At 51.3% G+C, this 25,471-nt stretch overlaps 1 protein-coding gene across 1 annotated transcript; it reads right to left on the minus strand.

The window, feature by feature from the left end:
- Nucleotides 1-1,756: 1,756 nt before the first annotated feature.
- VANGL2 (VANGL planar cell polarity protein 2) lies at nucleotides 1,757-25,419 on the minus strand. The gene is made up of 8 exons (XM_024574896.4): nucleotides 25,127-25,419; nucleotides 10,761-11,021; nucleotides 10,502-10,622; nucleotides 8,019-8,626; nucleotides 7,110-7,246; nucleotides 6,461-6,596; nucleotides 4,174-4,405; nucleotides 1,757-3,339 (listed from the first exon to the last, which is right to left on the minus strand). Exons 2-8 carry the CDS (start codon nucleotides 10,829-10,831, stop codon nucleotides 3,079-3,081), a joined length of 1,566 nt encoding a protein of 521 aa, XP_024430664.1. The 5' UTR covers nucleotides 10,832-11,021; nucleotides 25,127-25,419; the 3' UTR covers nucleotides 1,757-3,078.
- Between the last annotated feature and the right edge of the window lie 52 nt (nucleotides 25,420-25,471).

The raw sequence follows: 25,471 nt of genomic DNA on the forward strand, positions 1-25,471 counted from the left end.
AAGCCCCCTTCCTTTCACGCACAGAGAACAAGTCACAACAAACACACATCAGGACCAAGTCCATCAGCAGATGCTGCCCATGGGGTGGACAGAAAAATGAGAAGACAGACTGACAGACACTACAGAGGGTTGGGGAACTCATCTGGGCCCAACAGAGAAGAAGCACAAACTATGGGAAACAGATGTTTGATATGAGAAGGTCAGGGATCCCAATGTCTCCTCACAGGGTTTACAACAGGAATAATGAGGTGGGGGTGGGGAAGTGAGAAATTATGGACTGAAATGGCGGGGGGGGGGGGAGAAATATGAGAGACAAAAGGGAAATAGGCAAGAATAAACAGAGCATGAAGAGCAGGTTACAGAAAGGGACCAATGGGGACAGCCACAGAGTGGCGAGGTAGGTGTAGGACTGAGGCACAGTGTCCTGGTATAAAGGGACGGAGGGTAAGTGTTCCAAAGTGATGAAAAGAAAAGCCTAGTGGGGCTGCACTAGGGTGCCACGCAGTCAGAGACAAAGAGAACACTGGAGAGACCTGGCCACACAGCCAAAGTATCCCCTACAGTGATAAGGGGAAAGGGTAGGGGTGGGGGGCTGTGGCAACAGGTGGGCACCCCCCCAGGGAAGAATGAAAGAATGTGGAAAATGATGGAACAGACAAAGTGGAGGACACTGCTCAGAGGGACTGAGTCAGCTGCATGTCCCATAGCAGTTCACAGCATGAAGACAACCTTCCATACAGGAGAAGCAAAGGACAAACACAGCCATACACTTGACAATTCATCCCAACATTTTTAAAAATAATAATAATCAAAGAAGACAAAAATACCACAGTTCTGATGCAAAGGACCAAAAGACCACCATTCTTAGTCATGGCCCTTAGTGCTTAGAGTTGGCGGGAGGGGACTGGAGTGGGGAAGGGGGATTCTTTTTGTTTTAGGAAAAAGGAATGAAAACATCACAGTGATTAAAAACATGGCAGGTTCTCAAAATAAATACTCCCATGCCCCTAACCTAGGGCAGCAACAAAGATCCCAAATAGTTTCCCTCTCCAACTCAGTCCTCAAACCACACCATATCCCATTCCTGCCCACAAAGGCAATGACCCCGATCATCATCCAGGCCCCATTTTCCAGGATAGTGAGGTATTTAGAAATGTGACCCAGAGGGGCTCCTCCAAAACCAGGTCTCTAAAGAAAAGATACCTTCCCAGTACCTCCAGGAAAGGGTGTATTTCCCTCAGGTCTATCCAAAACCCACAGCCCCAGGCTGAGGTGGACCTCCAGGCCCTGCCTAAGTCAGCCCCAAAAACCAGCCCTCTGGGAATAAGGTAAGCACTGGCTGAAGAGCCCTTCTCTAGTAAGTGACAGGTGGACAAATGTGCTTTTTCAGAAAGAACAGCAGGAGAAACGCCAATCACTAGGCTCCACCAAGCCCAGGACTGCCACAACACAGAGAGGAAGCCTCCCTGCTGAGACATCAATGGGGATCTTAACCTAGGGTACACTCTACAAGGCAACAACCAATGAGCTTTCCAGGGAAAAGATGGACCTACAGGGGAGATCATGAGTTATTTAGAGGACAGACCCTGGGTATACACCAGCCCAGTCACTAGAGTGGTCCACTACATGGATCCTGGATGGAGGTATCTGGATGCTTCCTAGTTCTATTCCCCTTGGCTAAAACTACATGATTTAAAGGCTCAGATTTACATTAAATACATGTATTAAGAGGGCCAGTTAATTTTGCTCAAAATGAGATGGAAATTCTTGAGAATTCAGATTGAGTGAAAAAACTATTAAAGGTAAATGGAGTAAAGGGCTAAGTACCCACAAAAGGCAACAATCCTGGTCCTTCGCCTCAACACAGAGGGAGACCGGAGCCCAGAGAACCAGGCAGAGAGAGAGGAGGAGGGGACCCTGGCAGCCAAGGAAAAGAGACCCCTGAGACAAAGAGGTGGACTTAAGGCAGGGGATGAAGAGGAGCTGCTGGCTCCCCCTAAAAAAGAGATGAGGCATCAGGTCTCTAGAGCTGAACAAAGAGACAGCAAGACTGGGGGTAGCTGTGAGAGAAAGAAAAATGTTTGCCTAAGACCATTGGTGTTGGGTTGGGGTCCAGAAGCCACTAATTCTGTACAGGAGTCTACATGCCATCCTTCCCTAGAAAGAGGAACCTGCCCCACTAAGGTGGGAATGAAGGTGAGGGCAGGTTCAGAGGGCAAGAATCAGTGATGTTCCCAGGGGTGGGGGGTCTCTCCTGCCCTTCCTTCAAAGACTGCCTAAGAAAGAGCCATAGGAAGAAAGGACTCAGGAAAGGAGGTCACAAACGGTTTCTGCCTCAGTTTACCCATGGTCACACATGACCATACAAGTCAGAAACAGAAGGTGGAGATTTCAGAGTAAAGAAAGGATATTCCCTTGCTCTGGGCATATGTGGCTGGGTGTGGGAGGCTCTAACAGCTGGAAGCAAATAACCCTGACAGGGGACCCCTAACTCTGGGGCTGTGGGGGAAGACACAGGCATATCCTTGACTCAAGAACTCAGGGTCTGTTACAGGTGGAGTGAGTAGCAGAAGGGGTGAATCACCTGCCATCCGGAGGTTTCGGGAAACTGCTGCCCTGGAGGAGTTTGGCACTGTGGTTCTCTGGAGTCATGTCTGTGTCCCCCAGAGACACCCTCTGTGTCCTCCAGGAGCCACTAGAGAATGTCCACAAGAACCTGGGTTTGAGAGTGGGAGCTCAGGAAAGCCCTGTGCACTTTCAAAAAAAGACCATCATCCAAGGAGAGAAGAGAGAGAGAGGCAATGGTTCCTACAGGGCCTGGAAATATACAAAAGTGAGGAGGGCAGAGGAGAGAGAATTTTCCAGGTACTGTTGGTAGCAGGATGGTCTCTCCAGGTTCCCATGAGGTGAATGAGGAAGAGACAGGGTACAGGTAAGTTAATTCAAGTAAAAAAAAAGAAAAAAGAGCGTGAGGGATAAGGGCTGCAGGAAGGGGGATGAGCCTGAGCACCAAGCGCTCCCCACCACCCCACGAGCTCCCCCATCCCCCAGCCTCCCACTCCCACTGCTGTTACACAGTCACACCGAGGTCTCAGACTGCAGCCTCATAACAAACTTGTGCGACTTGGGGTCCACAAACTCCTCGGAGAGTTTAAAAAAGGGAACCTTCCTGGTGCTGACCACCAGGCTGAAGTCCTGGCGCTTTAAAAGGAAAATGATGCCATCCTTAAGCCCATTGGTCACCGGCTCCTCGCTCACCAGTGTCCACTGTTTGGCCAGCCAGCGTTCCTTGTGGTACTGGATAGTGGGTCCGGCCTCTAGGTACCGCTCCAGGAAGGCCTGCCAAGGGGAGAAGGAGCTGTGTTAGAAGCTCTCCCACCTACCCTCCATCCTGCATCCCCTGGGGGCACAGTTCCCAAAGACAACCAACATGCCCCCAGCTCACTCTGCATATGATCTCAGAATGTCAGAGCGGGAAGAAGACTGAGATCATCTGCTCAGAACCTTGCTTTATAAATGAGGAAGTGGGAACCCCCAGAGGCAATATGGCTCAATAGGGTTACGACTAGAACTCAGCTCTCCTGACGTCCTCATCCTCTGTTCTTTCCCCTGTACCATGCGATGATCTGGGCAAGTCCTCCCATATTCCTCCTTCCTCTCCAGGTGGCATGGTTAGCGACAAGCAAGTCTGCACCAGCAGAAAGTCAGAGGTGTCATGATTAAAATGCAACATCTTCAGTCACTCATTAACCAACGGTGGCTCAGGGGAAACAAGTCCAGGAAGTGGACAGTAGAGTTGAGGGATGAGTAATGGCTCAAAGAGAAAAAAAAAAAGACCTGGTGGAGGTGAAGAGGTAAATGGGATTTTTGATCTGGAAATTCCAGAGCTCTTTCACAGATGAGAAATAGTTCTCAGCCATTCTCAAAATGGCCCCCAAAGCTCCCCCTTCTCCTCACCACTAAGAACTTTACCCCATGCAGAGATGGGGTGGATGGAGTAGAAATGAGAGAAGAGACTATAAGGAGGTAGAGATGAGAGAGAGAGACTGAGAGAGAGAGAGGGAGAGATGGAGAGTAAGGAAAGAAGTGAGAGGATATGGGAAAAGAGAAGTGGAAAAAAACAGGGCCAGAATTACAGAAAGGGAAAGGATGCTAAAGGTGGAGCAGCCCTACCTTGGGCGTCATGTCGTGTGTAATGCAAAACTCCAGGTGCTGCAGGATGCTCTCCATAGTGTGGTAAGGCTGCTGCTTGGTGGTCCGGAGGTACTTCTGCATGGCACGGGCCATGGATGCAAAGATGGCCTGTGCTGCCTCCCGGGGGTCCATCACCTCCCTGGGGTTCTTCTGCTCCTCTTCCTGCAGCCGCTTAATGTGAGTGAAGGCCTCCTCCACCGCCACCACAAGCCTGGGGCACAGGAGGGGTCTGAACCAGACACATACCTCTCATCTCCCCCTTCCCCCTCCAGTAGCAAGAACAAGGTCAGGCCTTTGTGCTCTTGAGGAAGTATTGGGAGAGGGTAAGAGCATTTCCCCTAGTGGGGACAGGAAACAGCTGTAGAGCTCAGTGAACCAGCCCAGCCCAGGGACTCAAAGAGGATACTCTAGTGTCAAACCCAGAGAGACAACAAGGAACTGTACTATGGAAAAGACCAGCAAACCCTAAGAAAAGCCTTCTTAAATAAGTCACTCAAAACACAGTTCAGTGGGGGGGAAATGAATAGGTACAACCACATCAAAATGACAGATTTCTATTCAACCACAACAGCATGGGCAGCATTAATGAGCATCTGTTGGGGCTAGGGGAGAATGCAAGGAATTTGCTACAAATCAAGAAGGAAAAAGGCAAGAATGCTACAGAAAAATGGGCAAAGGAGATGAACAAACAATTCACAAGAGACCTAAAAGGCTAAAAAATATGAATAAGTCACTTACTAGTAATTTGAAAGATTTAAAATGTTAATAAGATACTACTTATCTAATAAAATGGGAAAAATTATGAAGATGACTATAATCCAAATATTGGTTAGGATTTGTAAATATTCCATGAACAACTCTGCAGAGATAGGATGCAACAAGTTGGATGTGTAGGCAACATCAGTGAATCTCAGAAACATAGTGTTAAGGGGGAAAGAGGAAAAAGAGCCAATTTACATCAAAAGCATAAAGACACACAAACCAACACCAGTATTCAGAAGCCCTTCAAGTAGCATAGAAAGGGATTCTGGGCTAAGTGAATGTGTGCATCTGTGTACATCAACGGTTTCTCTGTTTATTCTTTTGCTTCACCTAAGCTTCTCAGTAAAGGTCTTTTTCAAATGATCCTGTTGTCTCAGGTGAACCAAGGGAAAAAAGTTTTCTTCTGCTTATAACCCAGGTAACAGGAAGGAAAGGGTTCCTATAGGCCAAGAATGGCGGTGGTCATGCAGGAGATCCGAAGACCTTAGGCAGGGCAGAAAGTAAGAGAGCAGGGGACATCTCTGGTTTCCTTCCCAGGAGAGCCACTTCTAAGACAATTGGAAACATGCTGGAATATTGCAGATGAGGTTGGTGATCTTTGATCTACTACTGGAGACACCAGGCTTGTGGAAGGACAGGCTAAGGGCTACCTTCCTCCTTTGAAACTTGGATAACCACATGAGAGGAGAGACCTGAGATCTTCTGCTCCTCCCACAGACTCATGTGGGACCAGCAGAAGTAGGCACCAAGGAAGGTTCTTCAGGCTCTACTTAAATTTGCATAATAATGTCAATAGGAAAAAGGGAGGAGTGAGGACAGCCTTTAAGAGTTTACCAAGATATGGCACTGGACCTTCATTTTTTGCAGGTAAAAATGTACCATCTGCTGACCAGGCCTTCAAGATCTGCTGGTAGGTCTCATCATCTTCAGTCCCTGCTGCTGCAGGGGAGACTCACATCCTTTCATTGGGTCCCTGGCCCACTGTGGTAGGCAAAATTCAAAGATGCCCCCATCCACCTCTGCCAGGTTCCCACTCCCTGATGATTCGATAACCATGGTACACTTTTAGGATATATTTAAAGTACCAAATCAGTTGACTTTAAAGTACGGGACTGTCATGGTGGGCCTAATTTTACCATGTGAGCCCTTTCAAAGCAGTGTTCCCCGGCTGATGGCAGGAGTCAGAGACCTGTTCCTGCTGGCCTCAAGAAAAAAGCGAACCGCATGTTGTGAACTGCCTACAGGGCCAGGTGACAAAGTTCTGCCAGCAACCAGTGCGCCTGGAAAACAATCCAGGCTCAAATTTCAGCCCCTATGACCTGAACAGAGGTCCAGTAAACCTCACCTGACACAGGGACTGTGACTTGTTTTGGCAGCAACAGAACATGAATACACCCACCCTTATCATTGCTCACTCATCCATCTATTTCCAGCAGTTACAAAAATCAAATGGTCTTCCTCTCTTGAGCCTATTATCCACACCCACCACCCTCCAGGAACCCACCTGGCCCTCCGCTTGCGCACCCTCCGCTCATGCTCTGCCTCCTCGTAGTAGTACTCATTGTGGCTGTTGTCCCGCCTCCGGGCCGCTGCAGCAATCACAGCCCGGGACTGGCCCGTGGAGTTGCTGGTGCTGTTTTCTGCACAGGAGCAGGAGAGAGAGGGGATGGGCACTTTGGAGCATGGCCTTGGTTCTCACTCCAGGAAGTCTGGAGACAGCAATCTGACACGTCCTGAGGAAGCTGTGCCCACCCTCAGCAATACCTCCTGTTCCCAACCCTCACGACCACGGCTGGGAGAGACCCACAAAAAAACAGTAAGGTGGCACTGGAGGGCAGAAGCTCTGCACATATTTCTCGCCAGAGCAGGAAGTTCTGGAGCTCAGAGAGCCAAGGGCTTAGGACCAGGGCTGATGAGCAGATGGAGAGGAGTCAGACTGGGAAGATACACCATGGAATAACGGGACAGCAAGTAGGATCAGCACCTAAGACCAACCAGCTGGAGTCAAGGGAAAGGACAGGACAGAAGATGCTGGAACAAGGGCTGAGGAAAGGAGAAGGCAAGGGAAGGAGGGTGCAAGAGAAACAGGGAGGAGGTAATTTGGAATCCGGCTTAGGAAGAAACCAGGAGGGCTGAGGAGCAGGGCAGCTCACCCTCTCCGAGGGAATACACCTTGAAGCCAGACACTTTCTTGGCCAGGACGGACTTGGGCAGGTTGAGAAGGGCGGGGTTGTAGACAGGGAAGTCATGGTAATACTTCTCCAGGATCCACACTGCCACGCGCTGGATGCTGTGAGGGAGACACAGAAGGGGGAGGGAGGAGGGACAGACAAGGAGCACAGGGGAGGGGATACATCAGGGCAGGTTGGCAGGGCAGTGAAGGACACAAGACAGGGACAAGCTGCTTCCAAGAAGCCTGGCTCGGAGCCTGAGGTCTACTTACCAGGCTCCCAAGCCTTTCCCAGGGCTAGGCCTCCTAGTCCATCCCTCCATGCCAAAGCCCAGTGGAAAAAGGGCATTGGACCTGGGTCCCCAGCCAAGGGTCACTAATCCCTTTCAAGATCCCCCCCAAGATTCTCTATAGGGACAGAAAGTGCTACTGATACCCTGTATGGTATGTATGATATGGGAGCATCCTGCCAACAAGTCTGGGGGTGGGGGCAGGGCTGAAGAGCTCTCCTCATCATTTTTTGCTCTGGGGGTCCCCCCTCTGGCCAGCTCATCTCAGGGACCACTCACCCTATGCTCACAAGAGGCTGTGCCTCCTAGAAATAGAAAAGTGATTCCCAAAAGCCTGTTTGTGCCACAACTTTCGCCTCTTTAGCCAATCCCCCTCTAAGATCTCTAACTTAGAGGTCTTCATGAAGAGGTAGTGTTCATTTGCTCACTACCACCACATGGTGCCAATTCAGACCCTGGGCATCAAGCAGCAAACACTGCTGGGAACTCCTTCCCACACAGCCCTCCTTGCCCATCATTTCCTGACCCACCATTGCACCCCCTGCCCTGTGGTACCCCAGCCTCCTTCTCATGCCTGTCTGTCTGATCCCAGGTGGTCATACCTGAGATGGCCCACGTTGTAGAAGCGGCTGGCCCCATCAGTGGAGCGCACAACCTTGAGTGTGAACTGAGGCTGCAGCTGGCGCAACTCCAGCAGGACCACCGCCAGGTAGTGTACAAAGAGCAGGGCATCCACCAGCGACACGGCAAACTGCACTACACCCTGGTAGCTGCGTTCCCGGGCGTCCAGGATGCGCACACCGTAGAAGAGCCAATAGGAGACAACGAGCAGGAAGACGAGCACCATGAGCAGGGCACGCAGCACGAAGACACGGGGCAGTGAGGCCTTGGGACGGCGGAAGAATAGGGCCCAGCTGCCCAGCAGCAAGATAAGAAGCTTGAAGGCCACAGAGATGAAGAGGCCCTCGCAGGCTGTCCCACAGGGCTCCAACTCCTCCCGCCACAGCAGAGGGGGCAGCAGCAAGAAAGCCAGCGGTGTAAGGAAGGAGAGCAGTGCCAGCGTGGTACCAGCAGCCACCCCCAGGTGACGGGAGCAGTCCAGTGGGACACTGTCCTCCATGTCCTTGGCGATTCGCGTGAGGTCATCGTGGGAGATGCTGTGTTCTGAAGTACCTGTTACTACCGTGGTTGTTTCCCCCCAGTTGTCATCCTACAGCAATGGGGGTGAGGAGAACAGGAGAAAGGACAAGGGGAGGAAGACACAGAGGAAAGCATGAGACAGGAGAAGGAGAAAGATGCTAGGGTAATCAGCCAGTATGAAGCCATCAATGTACAGCCTGAGCTCCAATGTATCCAAGCCTGGCCTTTGTAGGAACAGGACATCTGAGATCTGGACACTGAGGAGCTTTTACACCAGTGAGAATAACCAAAAAAACCCTGCACATGCAAAGATGACCCTCAGAGCAGAGGGTATGAGAGAGAGGCTGAGGGAGATGCTCAGGCAGTGACTGGGACTTGAGGTCACACTCATCAGGCAAAGCAGGTAGGAGACCTGCAATACCAGGGTAAGCAAGAAACACCTATTCTCCGGGCACTGAGAGCCACTGGAGGTTTCTCACTAAAGGGAGCAACGTGAAAAAAGCAGTGCAGTAAAGAGAAGGGGACACCAAGGGGAACAGAGGGGAGAAGGTGAGTGATTACTGCAGAGTTTGGGAGATGTGTGGGAGACATGGTGCACCACTCTGGCTCTGTGGTCTGCCCAGCCAGCTCTGCTGGGCCATCTACATGCCCACAGCACAGGGGCTGCCTATTCCTGGAGGCAAGGGGTGGACAGGCTGAGGCCCCCAGATGCCCTTCTGAGTGTGGTCCTCTCAAGCTGTTTCTCTAAGGAGGTTAGATACCATCCCACAGAGGAGCCCCAAGACCACCAATGGCCATCAGCATCCATGCTCTTCACTCCTGGACAACCTGGGGATATGGAGTCACATCCTACACCCAGGGGATTCAGGTTACAGGACTGAGACATGGGATGAGGCATGTTGGAGACTGCCTGGCAGAGTCCGTGAGTAGTAGGTTGAGGAAGCTCCTCTCCCAAGCACAAGAGTCTGATCTGAAGACAGAAAGTGGATGCGCTGACCAGTTTTGGCTCAAAGAACAGGGTCTATTCCTCACTCTAGTGTGACCCCAGACACATCGCCTACCCTTTCCAATGATCAAGGCTTGGGTATGCCTCCCAACATCAAGTGAGCCTATCATATCTCCAGGTCACTTTAAGAACTCAGGAGGCCAAGTCGCAGGGAGAAGATATGACTGTGAAAGAGGGAAAACAAACACTTCCCTCAGGTACTGATCTGTCCCCAAGGCCAGGAATTCCCAACATTAGTCACAAAGGGTTCTTGTGAGGAAAAAAGAGCTGAGAGTCCCCTAAGATGCTCCTGAGAAGAAAGAGGAGGGACAAGACATGGGCAACCTAGGGTCATCTCACATCCCGGCTATGCCCTATTTTTAGTACTGTGTTCTGCCTACCAACCTCCCTACCAGGTGAGCACAGTGGGCAACAGAGGTTAAAGCAGGTGCATTCCTGCCCTGGAGAACTCTCTTCCAGCCCTGGACAATTCTCTTCCAGCCCCCTCACCATCTCCCAGCCTCACTTCTCCCTCCCCTTTATCCATTGACTCCTCCCACACGTTATTTACCCATTTACCCAACACCCAGGAAATGCTATTCTACAGGCTGACACCAGAGGGTGCCAGAGTGCCCTTGCCTTCTGGCTTCAAGGAAAAGTCAGGGCTGCCCACATCCCCAGGCCTCACATAGCACCCAGCCTCCTAATCTAGTTTCCCAGGAGCCTGGCTGACTAGCATTGGTGAGAGGAACCAGGGAATTCCCACTACACAGCCTAGGTCACCCCCATCTGTCTGAAGATGATGAAGGAGGCTGTTGCTCCCAAAGAAATTTCAACTGAAATTCCCTGCATTCTCCTGAAGTAGGGTCTGACCCTGGGACGGATACAACAGGCCCTTTCAGATCTGGAACAGCCTCCCAGACCCTTCCCCTCTCTGCACCTCATCCGCCTGACGCTCACCCGCTCATCCCCTCGAGTGGACTCATTGTCCAGCAGGGGCTCCCCTGGAGCCTGGATTGTCACCGATTTATCCCCTCGATTCCCATCTCGGCTCTTAGAGCGGTGTCGGTCCCGACGGTCCCTGCAGCAGGAGGCCAGGGGAACAGGCACAGAAGGTCAACAGGAGAACCTGGTCTTCTCAGAAGCCACACCCACCCCACTTCCCCCACATGTACCCACCTCTAGAGCACTCCCAACCTCCCTTTGCCACCTGTGTCACCTGTGCTTTCGGGAGCTGCGGGAGTGGCCCGATTTGTAGGAATAGCCCGAGTACTGGGATTCGGTGTCCATGGCGTCTGAACGCCGTGTCTTGTAGCGCTCCAGGGCCACAGGTTGGGGCCTTTGCGGGGGCCCCAGAGCCACCTCCTTCAGCACCGGCTTCTTCAGGCCGAGGGGCACCTTCAGGAAATCAACTGTCACCCTGAGGGACTCTATTTTGCTGGACAAGTGGGCTTCTCTCAGAGAAAATCAAGCGACGCTCCTGGGGAGAGAAAGCAGCGGGTTAGGGGTAGCTGAGCTCCTGGGGAGGAGCGGGAGGAGTCAGTTCAACGGAAAACCATCCCCAAATGGAAGCTCCAGCAAGCTGAGGGGAGCCCAGTCACTGCCCCTGAGACTATAACACCCAGGTTCCTTCTCTATCCAAGGGGCCCAGTTCCTCCTGCCCTAAATCCTGGAAAGAGACCCCCTGAGACTGTGCCAAGAGCTCAGTGTGGAGGGATGACAGCAAAGGCCTCCCAGAGTGACCCGACCCTGGAGGAGAGAACCAGGGCAATGCTTTCTTTCCTATTCTCAGCCAGGGAAACTGAGGCTCAGAGAGTGCAGTGCTGGTCAGGTTGACAGTCTGGACAAATGGAGACCCCAGACAACAGGAAGCTATCCGAGGCCTCACCTTCACCCTGCAGTCATGTCCCACCCCCGCCTCACAGCTTCTGAGTGTGCCTACAGGAGGCTGCCTATAACTGTTCTCTTGGCACCATCTCCCCAGCATCTACATCAAACACATCCATAGTTACTAGCCAGGTAGGTCAGCTGCTCCCCTGGAGGCTTGAGTGTGTGTGTTTGTGAATGTATGTATTAGGGGGTGGGGTGAGGAATGGCAAGTAGTGGGGGTTGGGTGAGAAGGAAAGTAGAAACCATTGTCCAAATGCCTAACATCCTGAAATGAGCAAGATGGTGAGTTTATCTGGCTATTTGTGTGCTGAGGGACAGCACCTTTCATCTACACTTTCACATTCTAATTCTGCAGAGGAAATGATCTCTCCCTCCCCACTCCTCCCCAACTCTCACCCAAATTCTGCTCATTCTTCAGAGCTGGCCCCCAGCCCTTCTCAGAAGTCCACCCCCCACACCTACTCTAGCATCCCCTCTGACTCTGACCCCACCAATCATCACCATGCACTGAGTATTTATGTTTGATCTGCACTCACTGAGTCATCAACTGTTTCTTGGGCACCTACTATGAACTGTGTGCCCTGGGTATCCAGTAGTGAAACAGGCTCTGAACTCACAGTCTAGCAGGGTAGCTGTACACTGAGGAAGTAAACAGGTGAGCATACATGACTGACCATATGACTGATGAAAGGGGAAGACCAGGAAACTATCAGAATCAACTCCAGGGAGTAGGGGCTACTTTAAACTGTGTGGCTCTGGAAAAGTCCTTCTGAGAAAATGACACCAACAGCTTAAAGGAGATTAGGAGTTAACTAGACAAAGTGGAAGGGAAGCCCAAGGAGCAGAGACTCACATGTAGGAAGGCCAAAGGCAGGGATGAGCTCAGTGTATTTTAAGAACCTTAAAGGACCAGTGGAGCTGGGGAAGGGAGAGAGCAGTGGAAGTGGGAGCTGAAGAAGCCAGGTTATCACAGGATCCGTGGGCCCAGGGAAAAGCTCGGGGTTTATTTTAAGCAATGGAAAGGCTGCAAAGGACTTTAGCTATGCAGATGTGGATTGGAAAGAGGAAAAAGTAGAAACAGGGATATCAGTAAAGAAGCTACTGCGGTCGCACAGACCTGAATGGGGCAGAGCAGCAAAGGAGGTAAGAAAGTCGTATTTGAGACAAACGTTGGTGGCAGGATCCACAGGACCTACCTAATAAGGACTGGTTGGGGGGAAGTGGAGGGCCCAGACCTCTGGCCTGAGCGAATGAGTTGATGGCAGTGCCGTTACAAAGTAGGGAAGACTGTGGAGGAAGCAAGTTTGGCAGGGAAGATAATGATTTCCATTTCCAGCAGGCATTCAAATAGGCAACTGGTGTCAGAGGAGTTGGACTCAGTAGCTGGAGATGCAAGGTCATGAGAATGAATGGAATCACCTAGGGAATTAAATAAGACGTCCCTGAGAACCCCAATATATAAATGTGTCCAGAGTAAAAGGAGCAGGCGAAGGGCTGAGAAGGTGAGGCCAGAGAAGTGGGCTCTCATGCAGCCAAGGACGCAGAGCTTTTCAAAGCGGGAATAAAATCAGCCAGGTCAAGTGCTGCTGAGAGGTCAATTTTGTTAAAAACTAAAATAAGTTTGCTTTCTTTAGTTGTTAACTTCCCCCCCAATGAAACTAAACCGTTGGCAACTTGAGAATAAGGAGTAAGGAATAACAGCATCCATCACTTGCCTGCCCATGGGCACAGAGCAAGGAACTGATACCCACATAGTAAGCAAAGAAGTATGCCTCTGACTCTCAGGGAAATGGCAATTAATGCAGGTAAATGAAATCAATGCTAAGTCCATTCATTTATCCTCCTAACCAAATTATGTGGAGGCACTCCATGGTCCAGTGACGTTTGGCACATCGCGGCAAGTGTGTAAGAGACACACCTAGGGGACAGAGACATAACACCTTGACCCAACCACAGCCCTCTCTGAAAACCTTTGCCACAAGTAGGGCCCTTGTTGGTCACTCTGTGTGCAGTTTCCATCTTGGGAACTTGCCTCCTAAGAACCCAATCTACTGGTTTAGTCTTCAATATATAGGGTGGGGCAAAAATAGGATTACAGTTGCGAGTATGTAAAACACAGAGTTTATTCTCACATTATTATTTAATAATTATTGTATTATTTTCCATATGAACAACTGTAAACCTACTTTTGCCCCACTGCGTAGTTTAGACATCTCCCTTGCACCTCTCTTCCTGTGGCTCAGCCTGTTCTTTCTAATCCTCCTCCTAAAAACTGAATTTCACCAGGAGGTTCAAAGAGAGCAAGTGGATGACAGACCAATAGCAGTGGACACATTAAGGGGGAAAGGACTGCCACTGGACTGGGGTATAGACAGAGATACCAGAACCCAGACTCTCCAACTCCTCAGCCACATCCAAGCACTCACATCTGACAGAGCCATCAGCAAAAAGAGCCTGGGATTTGCACCCAAGGATCTGCATTCAAAACCTAGCACTCCCACTGACTAGCTCTGTGACCACGAGCAAGTTACTTCTCTGTGCTTTGTAGTCTGGTAGTCTCATCAGCAAAACCAGGAAAATAATGATACATACTTGAAGGAGTTGCTGTGAGGATCCTGGGGGTGAAAGAAGTGCTTTCATAAACTGCTCAGCTAGTAATTAGGTAAGTAATTAATATGCTCTGGCTCCAGGATCCCTCATACTCCAATCCCCAGACACTTCCTCTGAGACTTAGAAAAGAGGTAGTACAAATAAATCCTGGTGCTCACATGACTAAATGAAGAAGTCATTTACATACAGACACACACACACCTCTTACCAAAACCACCACTTCAAACACACCCCGAGGGAAGCTTATGCCATTGTGTTTCCCCTACAGATAAATTTCAAGCCAGACAAGGGTGCCAGTACCACCCCCACCCCACCCCTCACCAGCCCTTTGTTCTGAGCTGCTCAGCCCAGGGCCCTACCTTTCTCCCAGCTACTTTAATTAAAGACTCAACAAAAACCCTGCTCCCCTGGCCTGCTTCTCCCACCCCTACTAACCCAACTCAGGATACCCAAAAAGCTCCCTCCCCTGCCAAACAGGGAGGCCAAAGAATAACCCAATTTCTGTACCCTCAAGTACCCCCGGAAACTAATCCCAGCACTGGAGAGGCTGGGAGGAGAGACGGTGGGTGAGCAAACAGAAGGGCAGAAGTTCCCCTGGTATAATCAGTCTCAGGAATGAGAGGTTTGGAGGGTCTCCAGGGTGGGCAGCGTTCCCAGGAAAGAGAGTGGGGGCAGGGATCACTGGATGAGATCAACAAGTGGAAATGAAGGGAAGCGGGACTTGGTGTGGGGCACGGAGGGCCTCGGTTGGGGTGGAGGGAGGGAGGATTGGCAGGCTTGAAAGGGAATGTGTCCCATTACTTTTCACCTTGCTCCTAGCCCCAAGGCACACAAACACCCTCACTCAGTCCTCTGCTTAAACCAACCATGGATTATCTGGGGTTAAAAGGAGACCATAGAGGAGGGAGGGAGGGAGGGAAGAGAGTCTGTCACAAAAAGGAGAACCTTCTCCCCTCCAAAGGCCTTTCAGAAATAAAATTAAAGGAATGTGTCTCAGTATCATCCCAAGGGGCTTGGGGGAAGGGCTGGGGGGGGGGGATGTGGGGGCTTTTGTCCTGGTTACCCAGCTTCTCCCACATTGATCACCATGGCAACCAAAGCCCCCTGTTGCCTAGGTGATGGCAGCCAGGTCCAAGAACCCAGACCCAGTATCCAAAGCAAGGAAGGTTATGGAGATGGGGGGGGGGGGGGTCGGTGTTAGGGACAACGCAGGAGAGAATGGGGTTTCTCCTCTGGCAGCCCCAGCTTTTGTCTGAGCTCTGGGATCAGGTTTCTTCAGGAAACAATTGGAGGCCTCTGGAAAAAATATACTCAGAACCTGGCAACAAGCAGAAGAAGCAAGGCCTTAGGGGGAGGGAAGAGGGGGAGGTTGGCGTTAGTCAAAATGCAGACCAAGGCTGGACCCTTCCCCATTGCCCCACTTGGAGGAGCAGTTCAGATGAACAAGGGCTTGGACACAGATGCTGGCACCCCAATGTGGGGCACGTGCTGAGGACCGATGACCAGGAGGCAGGCAGCTGTGTTTACCACCTCATTCTTCCACTGCTCTAGTGCAGGGCCACCCCACAGCCCAGGCCCAACTACTTCAGGTCTGGAGTGGGAAAAGGAGGCAGGACAGAGGTGACGATGGGGCTGGGGAAGGCACTGTGGGAGCCAGACAAGAAGAGGTAGGGAGAGGAGGGGACAGGGCACAAACATGTACCTAAAAAGGGTGTTGACTGTTTCTCATCTACACTGAGCACAGGGCTGCAGCGCAGCAGAGGTGTGTGGGTAGGTTTGAGAGTGGACTTCCAGCTGGAGGGGGAAGAGGATGAGAAAGGATAAGAAGCCAGAAGTATTCCTCTGACAGAGCCAGTCTCTGACAGGATCGTTTTGGGGTTTTTTTAATATTTTATTTATTTATTTTGAGAGAGAGGGGAAGGGAAGGAGAAAGAGAGGGAGAGCAACATCAATATGTGGTTGCCTCTCACATGCCCCCTACTGGGGACCTGGACCACAACCCAGGCATGTGTCCTGACTGAGAATCGATCCAGCAGTCTTTTGGTTCGCAGGCCAGCACTCAATCCACTGGGCCACACCACTCAGGGCAAGAGGACCACTTTCAATAAGCGGCCTTCCTCTCCTCAGGTGGGCACAACAGGAGGGTGATCCTGCTTGGATGCAGAAGGATGGCTGTAACCACCTCTTCAGAGCCCTCCTGAAGTAATGAGATCTTACCCAGTAAAGGTCTCAGCTTACCACACAAGAGCCTAGGTGTTTGCAGGTGCCCTGCACCCCCTTCCTCACTGCAACCCATGGGTGGTGTGGACATGTGGGCACCCCAGCCCCAGGATACCCTAAGCTTTACCCACCACAGCCCCAATGTCTAAGAACATCAATATGAGCTACACCCCAGGTGCTGGATGACCACCCTCCTGGGTGGCACCAGGAGCCCCACCTCCCAGCCCGTGTCCCAGGAGATAGATGTCTGTCCAGAGAGAAAGCACCTTGCCAAGTCTTCAGGCCAGAGGGAGGCATAGCAGAGACTCCAAACCATACCTATCCCTCTTCAGACCCCTGGTTTTTCCTCTTTCTCATGTTTCTCCCTGAGTATCATCTATGTGCTCAATCCAGGCTGCCTTGTCAGATGCCAGTGGGGGTGGAAATGTATGGTGGGGGGGAGGGGGGAGGGGGAAGCAGCCCCTAAAATGGCTCCCATGGCAGACAAAGAGGCTCCAAAACCTCTGACTATTCCCATGTCGTTCTGCAGCTACCCCTTCAATCCCCTCCATCAGGAGAAGATAGTGGACTGACCCACCCAGTTCTCAGCAGGTTCCAGCACTAAGCTAGTACAACCCTGGAGTTTACAGAGCAGAAGCTGGGGCCCAGAGAAAGAAGGTGGCTAGCCCATGGTCAGTACATCTGAGCAGTCCTCCTCTGGCTTCCATTGTTACAAAGACCTCATGAACACTGTGACTTTGAGTTGTGCCACAGTGAGACCCATTTCTTTCACGAAACTCCTTCTGGTTCTGGACTAGCCAAGACTGTAAGGCAAAGAAGGAGAGGGGAACACTAGTTCCTACCCCACCCCCTCTCCTCACCAGTGACAAAGGGGTAGAGAGACGAGACAGGGCAAAGCCAAGACAACCAAGACCAAAGAACTCCTTCTCCTCAAAGAGCTGGTCTCTGCCCCTACCATCCACTACTCCTGACTAAGGGTCCTGATGTCCCTTCATTCATTCCCATCCAGTCTCAGGCCATGGACAAGCCATCCATCTCACAAGGCCCCTGCTGGGTTTTCTCTACCACAACAAGAACTCAGGCACAGAGTGGGCCAGACCAGCCCCAGGCCCCAGATCCTCAGTCCTGTGCCCTGAAAAAGGCCATAGTGTCCCTGGGTGACAGTGCTGTCCAGGAGACCAGAGAGAACAGCTGGATTTCAGTGGGCTGTGGGAGAGGAAATAGCTGGACCAGGGAGCTCAGGAGCTGGCACCAAGTGCTCTGCCCCAGCCCTGCTCACCAGGCACTCTCCCAGGGCAGCCCCAGACGTGAGCTCACCATCCTTACAGCCCCAGGGCAGAGGGCAGAAACCTTCTCACAGCGCTGAGTAGCAAGGGAGAGGCTACACTTGTGTCACCCAGGTGTCTCTGCTTCCACAGCAGCTGCACACCACCAGACCCCAGTGCAAGGAGCAAGAGAGGGCCCACAGCCTGGGCTCCTAGCCAGGATACCTGAGCTTGCATTCTAACTGAAAAGGAGTTGGGGAATCCAGAGCCAAGCCCTCTCCACATACTTCCTTAATTCCTTAATCTCCCTCCATCTAAGGCAAGAGTAAGGATGGGTCCCCTCCAATTCCACAGACACACTTTAAAACAGACACACACATACACCCGGAGGAGTACTCCCCCTCTGAAACCTCGAAGGGCTCCCGCCTGCCCCACCCAGCTCCACCTACCCTGGCTGGACAGGTTCTGTAGAGACCTGCTCTGCTTTCTCTGGCACCTCCACCCCCACCCCAGCTCTCAAAAGTTTCTGCCCCCTAGAACACCATGCACAAGCACACGCAAGTAGTGCACACTCACACACACCTGAGCCCTCCACTCCCTAGCCTTCCCAGTCTGGAAGGGAACATGGGCAGGGAGAGGAGTGTGAAGCAGGAAGGGTGAGTAATCCCTCTGGCATATGTCCCAGGTGGAGGCTAAGCTGGTGAGAAGGTAACCAGGGCTTCTAGATACCTCGATGTCCTGTTTAATTTTCACCAATGGGCAGGTCTCACAATTCCCACACACCAGGCTCCAAATTGCTTCCTCCCTCAGCTGGGGTGCAAAGAACTGGCCCGTACCTGCCCACTAGGTAAGCTATGGAAGAGCCAAGAAGGAAAACAGGTACCTCCAAGTTGTCTACAGGAACAGAAGAAGGTAGATAATGGAAGGTTTAAGTGTCTGGATTTGGAGGGTACCCATCCTTACCCCTGCCTTAGACAGAGGGAGATTAAGCCAACCTGCTGTGCAGACTACTCTCACACTCAGAGAAAACAAAAATGCCTCTCTCTTTTTATAAGACACCTGGTAGGCCCCAGTTGTCACTGACCCCAAGAGGCCCTGCCTCACAGCGGAAGGAGGTAAAAGGAGCTGCTTGTGAGGGGCAGTCAGCCACCCTTAGGCTTGCATATGGATGGGGACAGCTGTGATGCGGGGCCACTGGCGATGAAGGCTGGTTTGTGTGGGTAGAGCAGGAAGGTGGGCCCACAGGTATGAGACACAGTGTGACTGGGGATGCAGGTGGCACACCTGAGTTTCCCCATTCTGCAAACCTTCTCCTCCCACCTTATCCAGTTATCTAGGAAAACTGAGCCAGGAGGTGAAAGGCCCAAAAACCAAGCAACCTCCATCTTCTTGATAAAGCCATCACCTGAGGTTTTTCACTCTTTCTAAAGAGTCCAACGTCTCCCACCCCTTACAGGTGCTACCTCCATTCTCGGGTAAAGCAGGTGATTAAAAAAAAGACAAAATTGAGTGTCTCTGTTCACACTTGGTTGTTTTTTAGGTTGTAGATTCATACCTCAGGCTCAGCACCTGTTCCTGTTGAACTCCCACTTACCCTAAAATGCCAGAGTCCCCTTCCTCAGACTCATGCACAAATTCATCATCTCTTTTCTGACCAGGGTGGAGGAACCAGGGCTCTCTGATGAAAGCAAGGGTCTGAAGGACATTGATAGGAGGTTGCTGAGAAACTCTATAGGCAATGAGGGCCAGGCCCCTCCTAATCACAAACAAGGTCCATGGGCTATGGTGGTTGGAGGCTCCATGTGTGAAGTGGCCCAGTAGAGAGCAGGAGGAGGCCAGCCCCAAGAGATGTTCTGCCCAGGTGGCACCCATGCCCAGCCTTGTGACAACCTTGTTCCTCCAGGAGACTCGGAGTCAGGGGTAGACTTCTCTACTCCTCAGGCTGGTGACTAGACTCAAGTGTGCTTTACAGGAGACAGGGGAATTATTCAAGTTCAAGATTCAAGTCAATAACAAGCAAAATCAGACCTAATTGTAATGAGAGTAATGAAAAATGGAAAGAGCACTTTGGGAAACAGAAGAGCAATGAAGTTAGATAGACCTGACACAGCTTCTTAGGAGTTATGTAATGAGTTGCTCACCTTCTCCAAACCTCAGTTTTCATATCTGTAAAATTGGGATAATAGTGTTTACTTAAGAAGGTTAAGAGTTTTCAACAAAATTCTGTATACAGAATATCACAGAATCAGGCACATAATAGATGCTCAATAAAATGTTAGTTCCTTCCTTTAGAGGATGAACAGCCAATCCCCTCCACTTCCTGTTCCCATAGTCTCATCGTGAGAAGGAAAAACCCACCCGGAATTTGAGGAATCACCTTTGGCTACAGTGTTTGCCCCAGCCCCCAAATAACAGCCTCTCTCAGAGACTACACCCAGGCACTGCCTAAGAAAGCAGCCAAAACCTCTCTTCCTTTCTCTGCCTCTTTCCCCAAGGGGTCCTGGGTCTCCAGCCTCTCTCTTCCCCTCCCTCCTGGCACTTTACAGTGAGGCAGAGCCTGTGCTTCAAACATCTCCCACTCTCCTACAGGCACTAAGCCCAGCTCTGTGTGGAATTGTAGGGGAAGGGGACCCCAAGCTTCCTGCCCCACCCAGGCCCCCAGCTTCTTCCCACTCTTCCCTCTCACCGCCCTTCCCTGATTACCAGGATATCCTCGGCTATGCTGATTTCAAGCCTGCTTCTCCCAAACCCATTCCCAACTGTCACATCTGTAATTAACAACCTTGCCAAGGGCATTGGACAAGCACAGCAGCACCTAACTTCCAAAGACCACCTGCCCCCAAGGCAGGCCTCTGCCTCCTACTCTGTACTATGCAGGGTGGAGGAATGGGATGGAAAGATTCTCCCTGATGCACCTCATTTCTCTCCAGATCACAAAAATAACTTGACAGAAAAAAAAAAATTAGATGACAGAACACTACCCAAGTCAGGCCACCAAGTCAGAATTTTAGAAGGGGTGTGTGCTGCTGGGGAGCAGGCATGGGTAGCATTTCTTCCCAGGCCTCTCACACCCACCCCCCAGCAGCACAAGGTTACGCACGTGGAGAGGGTAAGAGAAATTTCAGGTCAATTCAGAGAGAAGGGAAGTTGACACCTAGTTAAACAGGAAGATGGGAAACCAAGGTGATCAGGGTTGATGCATACAGCAGGGAGCTGCCCAAGAAAGAGGAGGAAAGAGTGAGTTTAAAAGCCCCATCCCACCCAGACCCTGAGAAGAGGCAGTAACATCCCAGCCTCTACTCTTCCTATTTCCTCCATCCCCACCAACCACATAGGACTTAGTTATAGGCATACTTCAGGATCCAATAATACCAAGCTGTGGATGGTTCACTAACACCCCTGACCTGGCTCAGCCTCTCCTTGCAGTGCTCTCCTTGGTCTCTTCACTCTCTGCCGAACTCATCCTTTAAATGTAGCTGAGGGCAATCCATACTGTGGAATACTATTCTGCCATTAAAAGGAACGAAACCTGATAGATACCTGATAAATGAACCTTGGAAAGACTACAGTTAATAAGGGAAGCCAGACACTAAAGGTCAACACTGGATAATTCCATTTATATGAAATATCCAGAATAGGTAAATCCACAGAGACAGAATGCAGATTGATGGTGGGCAACAGGGAGGAACTGCTTAATGAGCACTGTTTTCCTTTTGAGGTGGTGAAAATGATTTTAGAGGCCAGAGTTGCACAACACTGAATGTAGTAAACACTACTGTTCACCTTTAATTAATTTTGTTATATAAATTTCATCTCAACTTAAAAAAAAAACCAGCCCGCTCAGGAAACATCTCTTCTGTGTACCTTCCTGGACACCCACCCCAAGGCCAGCATTCTTGTTCTATGCTCTGATGGCCTCCGGAACCCACCTCCACAGAGCACTCACTAGGCTAAGTGAAGCGACGTGTTTACGCATGTCTCCGCTGTGAAAGCCTGCCTCGTTCGCCCCTCCATTCCTCAGGCTTCACACAATGCCTGGCAGATAGTGCCCAACAAACCGAAGCCTAGCTCTCCTCCCCTGCCCAGAACTCTCTCCATCGCAATCCTCAAGCAGAACCCAAACCACAGCTGCTACCACTTACTACTGAGTGCTCCCCATGTGCCAGGCACTGTGTGATGCACTCTCTACGTATGACTTCATTGAGTACTCATAAACCTAAGAGGCAGGGCCTACTTTTAACTCCATTATACAGGGGAGGCTTCAAAAGTTATCTATTTTTCTCTGAGGTCACAGAACTAGGAAGTGACAAAAACAGAATATAAGAGCAGCTGAAACCCAGGGAAGGAGGCCACTGGGGGGACCTGAAATTCCTTGAGAAAGGCCTATCCGCAGGTGGAGGATGGCGTCTTAAGACACCCAAGAAGCTGAGGAATGATGTTCTTAAACCTGAATGTCACACCACTATTAAGCCCTAAATCCAACCATGTTAGACTCTTCCCTTTGACCTCACAGTGCAGGAGGAGGAATGAGCTAGGGAGACAACTGGAGTCCCTAAAACTCAGAGGAAATGAGGGGAGTTCCAGAGCTCTTCCCTCCAAAGCTTCTCCTAACCAAGTTCACACCCTTTCTAACTGGAAGGACCTCTTAGAAACCAGATAAGCAGATAAGTCTGTCTTGCTCTCCATCCAGGGAAGGGGCCACTTCCTCAGACCTCCAAGGAACAGAAGGCGTAGACAGGCGGCACAACAGAGGCCTGCTCCTAAAAATTAGAGGAAACAGAAGCAGGAGCAAGACAATGGGGAAGGAGGGGCCCATGTGGCCACTAGGTCCAGTCTGGAAGTACTTGTAGAGATGGCACTTCCTGTTGTCTGGCCACAATTCCTCCTCCTTGGAAGAGCACCCCACCAGTATACACACATGCAGTGAGAGTGCACAAAGCAAGCAAGGTGCCAAAAGTCCAAAGCACACTGTCCCAGATGCAACTACATACTGGCTTCCAGAGTCCTACCCACCTGACAGGTGTCAGATTTGACAAAATAATGCGCTTTTTTAATTCAGTCTTTTCCTATTCTGTCCCTACCCACAGTTCCAACATTTTCTAATTGCCACCGCTCTTTTCCTGGGTCTTAGTAAAGGTGGGGAGCCTGAGGACTAAAGAGGGAACATTCCAGTTACCTGTGCCCATTAGGGATTCTAACATTCCAATCCAATTCCCCAGAGACCCTGATGGCCAATCACAGTCTCAGCTCCTAAACTGGGTGTGTTGACCTGACTTCTGGCAACAAGAGGAAAATGGCTGAGAGAGTAAGATAGGCAAACAAGGCATGCATCTGAAAGGAGAAGGCCACCCCTTTCCCTTTACTCCAAAATAGAAGAGACAAGAGAGAGGAGGGAAAGGAGGTGGCTGCTGCTTCTTTTGGAAGACATACATTCACTTCCCAGGCAATATGACTTCCCATCGTGCTATCATGATGATGGGACATGGGTACCTGCCCCTTCCCCAACTCGGACATCTGCCCTTTTGCAAGGTCAACCCCTATTCCTCACCCTCAGACCTTGCCCCAGACCACAGAGCCCCATCCAATCATGCTTCTTGCCAGTGATACAGGAAACTAGGAAACTATGTGACAAACCACACACACACTTTCATAAACTCCTGAAGACCACCCATCCCTGGCTTCCCCAGAGCTCCCATGATACCTTCTCAACCCCATGGAGGGAACCCCAAGTTGTTCAGCACCAGGTCTCATCCCTCCAGCATGCATGCTCCTTCCTCTTGCCTCCAACCATTCCAAACTCACTCATATTGCTTCCCAGTACACAGGTGCACACACCCCTACTTGGGTATACCCCATTCTGCTCTTACACACCCACATTCCTCAGTCCTATACACTTCTTTCCCTCCTTCACACACAAACACACATGCTTTCCCTAGAGTGTACATGTAAATTCATATCCAAACACACAGCAGATCCATGGTCAGCCATTCCCTGGGTGCACACACACTGAGGCACAGAAAAACACCTACACCTCTAAACCCACCTGCAGAACACAGAAAACAAAGAACAGTGCACACTGGTCCTCCACCAAACTCCAAGGCTCCTCAGAAACTGTCAGATCCTGGAGGCAAGCAGTGTTAGTGGGTTCTGAAGCAGAAACTCCAAGATGGCTTTCCAAGAGAACTACAGCCTGGGGTGGGGGACAGGGGGCATACTTGGGCTAGAAAGCCAAGAATGTAGCCTCCGCAAGCACAAGAACCCAACCTGTGTGTGTGTGTGTGTGGGGGGGGGGGGGGGATGGTCCTTCTTATTCTTCTCCTGGACTCCTCCAATCCCTGATTCCTCTAGGGCTACAACCAAAACCCCTTTTCCCTATTCCTCCCAACACACACCCTTTTCTAGAAAAACCCACTTCCCAAAACAGGCCCCTCATAAGACGGCCCGCTTACTCTCACCTATAGGTCTGAGATACTTAAGGCAGTACCCTTGAACCCAAGCAGGGACATCCAAGAAGCCTCAGAATCTTCCAGACAGCCCTCCCTTTAGGCTTTCTGCCAGGAAAATCTGCCTGCAGAAGCAAGAGGTAAGTAACCCCAATACACACACCACCTAAGGCAGGCAAACACACACTGGTACTTATCCATCCACAAAGGTTACACACAAGAGAGCAGATTCACTCATATTGCTTCCCAGTACACAGGTGCACACACACCTATTTGGGTAAACCCCATTCTGCTCTTACACACCCACATTCCTCAGTCCTATACACTTCTTTCCCTCCTTCACACACAAACACACATGCTTTCCCTAGAGTGTGCATGTAAATTCATATCCAAACACACAGCAGATCCGTGGTCAGCCATTCCCTGGGTGCACACTGAGGCACAGAAAAACACCTACACCTCTAAACCCACCTGCAGAACACAGAAAACAAAGAATAGTGCACACTGGTCCTCCACCAATCCTTTAAAACTCTCCACTGCAGAGCCCACAGCTCCCCAAATAGGTAAACAGGAATGGGGAGAGGGACGACGGGGCCTGTCCCCTGGGCCTGCATACCCGGTGCCCTGGTCTCCAGCCCGCTAGCCCCATCCTCGAGCTGCACACATACACACCCTCTACTCTCCTCGGCAGGCTCCCCAGACTCCACATTACACCCTATACCATCCCTGCCCCAGCCCTCCCCATACTCTAGAGATGTGAATGCACCCTGAGCACCTTCACTTCCAATACCTGCAGACCCCATCCTTAACACTGCCTCTCCCCCCACCTCCAATACACACTCTTATTCTCCGACTTTAACCGGATCATTAAGGCCCCCGCCAGACCCTGGGACCAGAAAAGTCCCCGGCTTTCCACGCCCGGCTCCGCCCCTCCCCATGCGCCCCTTCTCCTCCCAAAGTTGCAGTGGGGGAGCGGACCGGAAGGGGGTTGCCCCGTGCTCCCCTTCCCCCCTAAGCCGCCCCGCTCGCTCGGGAACCGGACACCCCCTGTCTCCTTGCATGGTTGTCCTCCTTTTCTGCTTTTTTCTTTCTTTCTTCCTTTCTTTTTTTTTCGGCAAACTTTGCCCATCCCCACCCCCCAGCGACCCAGCACTCACCCGCCGCTGTGACCTGCCCAGTGGACTCGGTGGGCGCCTTGGTCGGCTCCGCGCCTTTGTATCCGCAGCGCCCCAGGTCGCTCCGAACTCCGTGCTCCCAGCCGAGCAGTGCGGACGGACGGCTGTGGAGGGGGCTCCGGAGCCTGGTCACCCCCTCTTCGTCCCAGGCCACTGCCTCTGCCCCCTCAAGGCCCCGGGGCAGGGGGGCCGGGGGCAATGGGGGGCGCTCAAGCACCCATGGCGGAACCATGTATCTAAGAATCCGGGATCAGAAATCAGATGGAGAGCCGGCGGCGGAGGGGGAGGGGACAAGGCGTGGGATGCAGGGGGCGGGGAGCGCGCTCC

This window comes from Desmodus rotundus, chromosome 12, assembly GCF_022682495.2.
Source record: "Desmodus rotundus isolate HL8 chromosome 12, HLdesRot8A.1, whole genome shotgun sequence".
NCBI classification, from domain to species: Eukaryota; Metazoa; Chordata; class Mammalia; order Chiroptera; family Phyllostomidae; genus Desmodus; species Desmodus rotundus.

Coding starts and splice junctions, on each gene's coding strand:
- VANGL2 (XM_024574896.4), bottom strand. CDS start 10,831: ATGGACACCGAATCCCAGTACTCGGGCTATTCCTACAAATCGGGCCAC. Junction 8,627..10,501: donor CCACTCGAGGGGATGAGCGG/GTGAGCGTCAGG, acceptor CCATTGCTGTAG/GATGACAACTGGGGGGAAAC. Junction 7,247..8,018: donor TACAACGTGGGCCATCTCAG/GTATGACCACCT, acceptor TCTCCCTCACAG/CATCCAGCGCGTGGCAGTGT.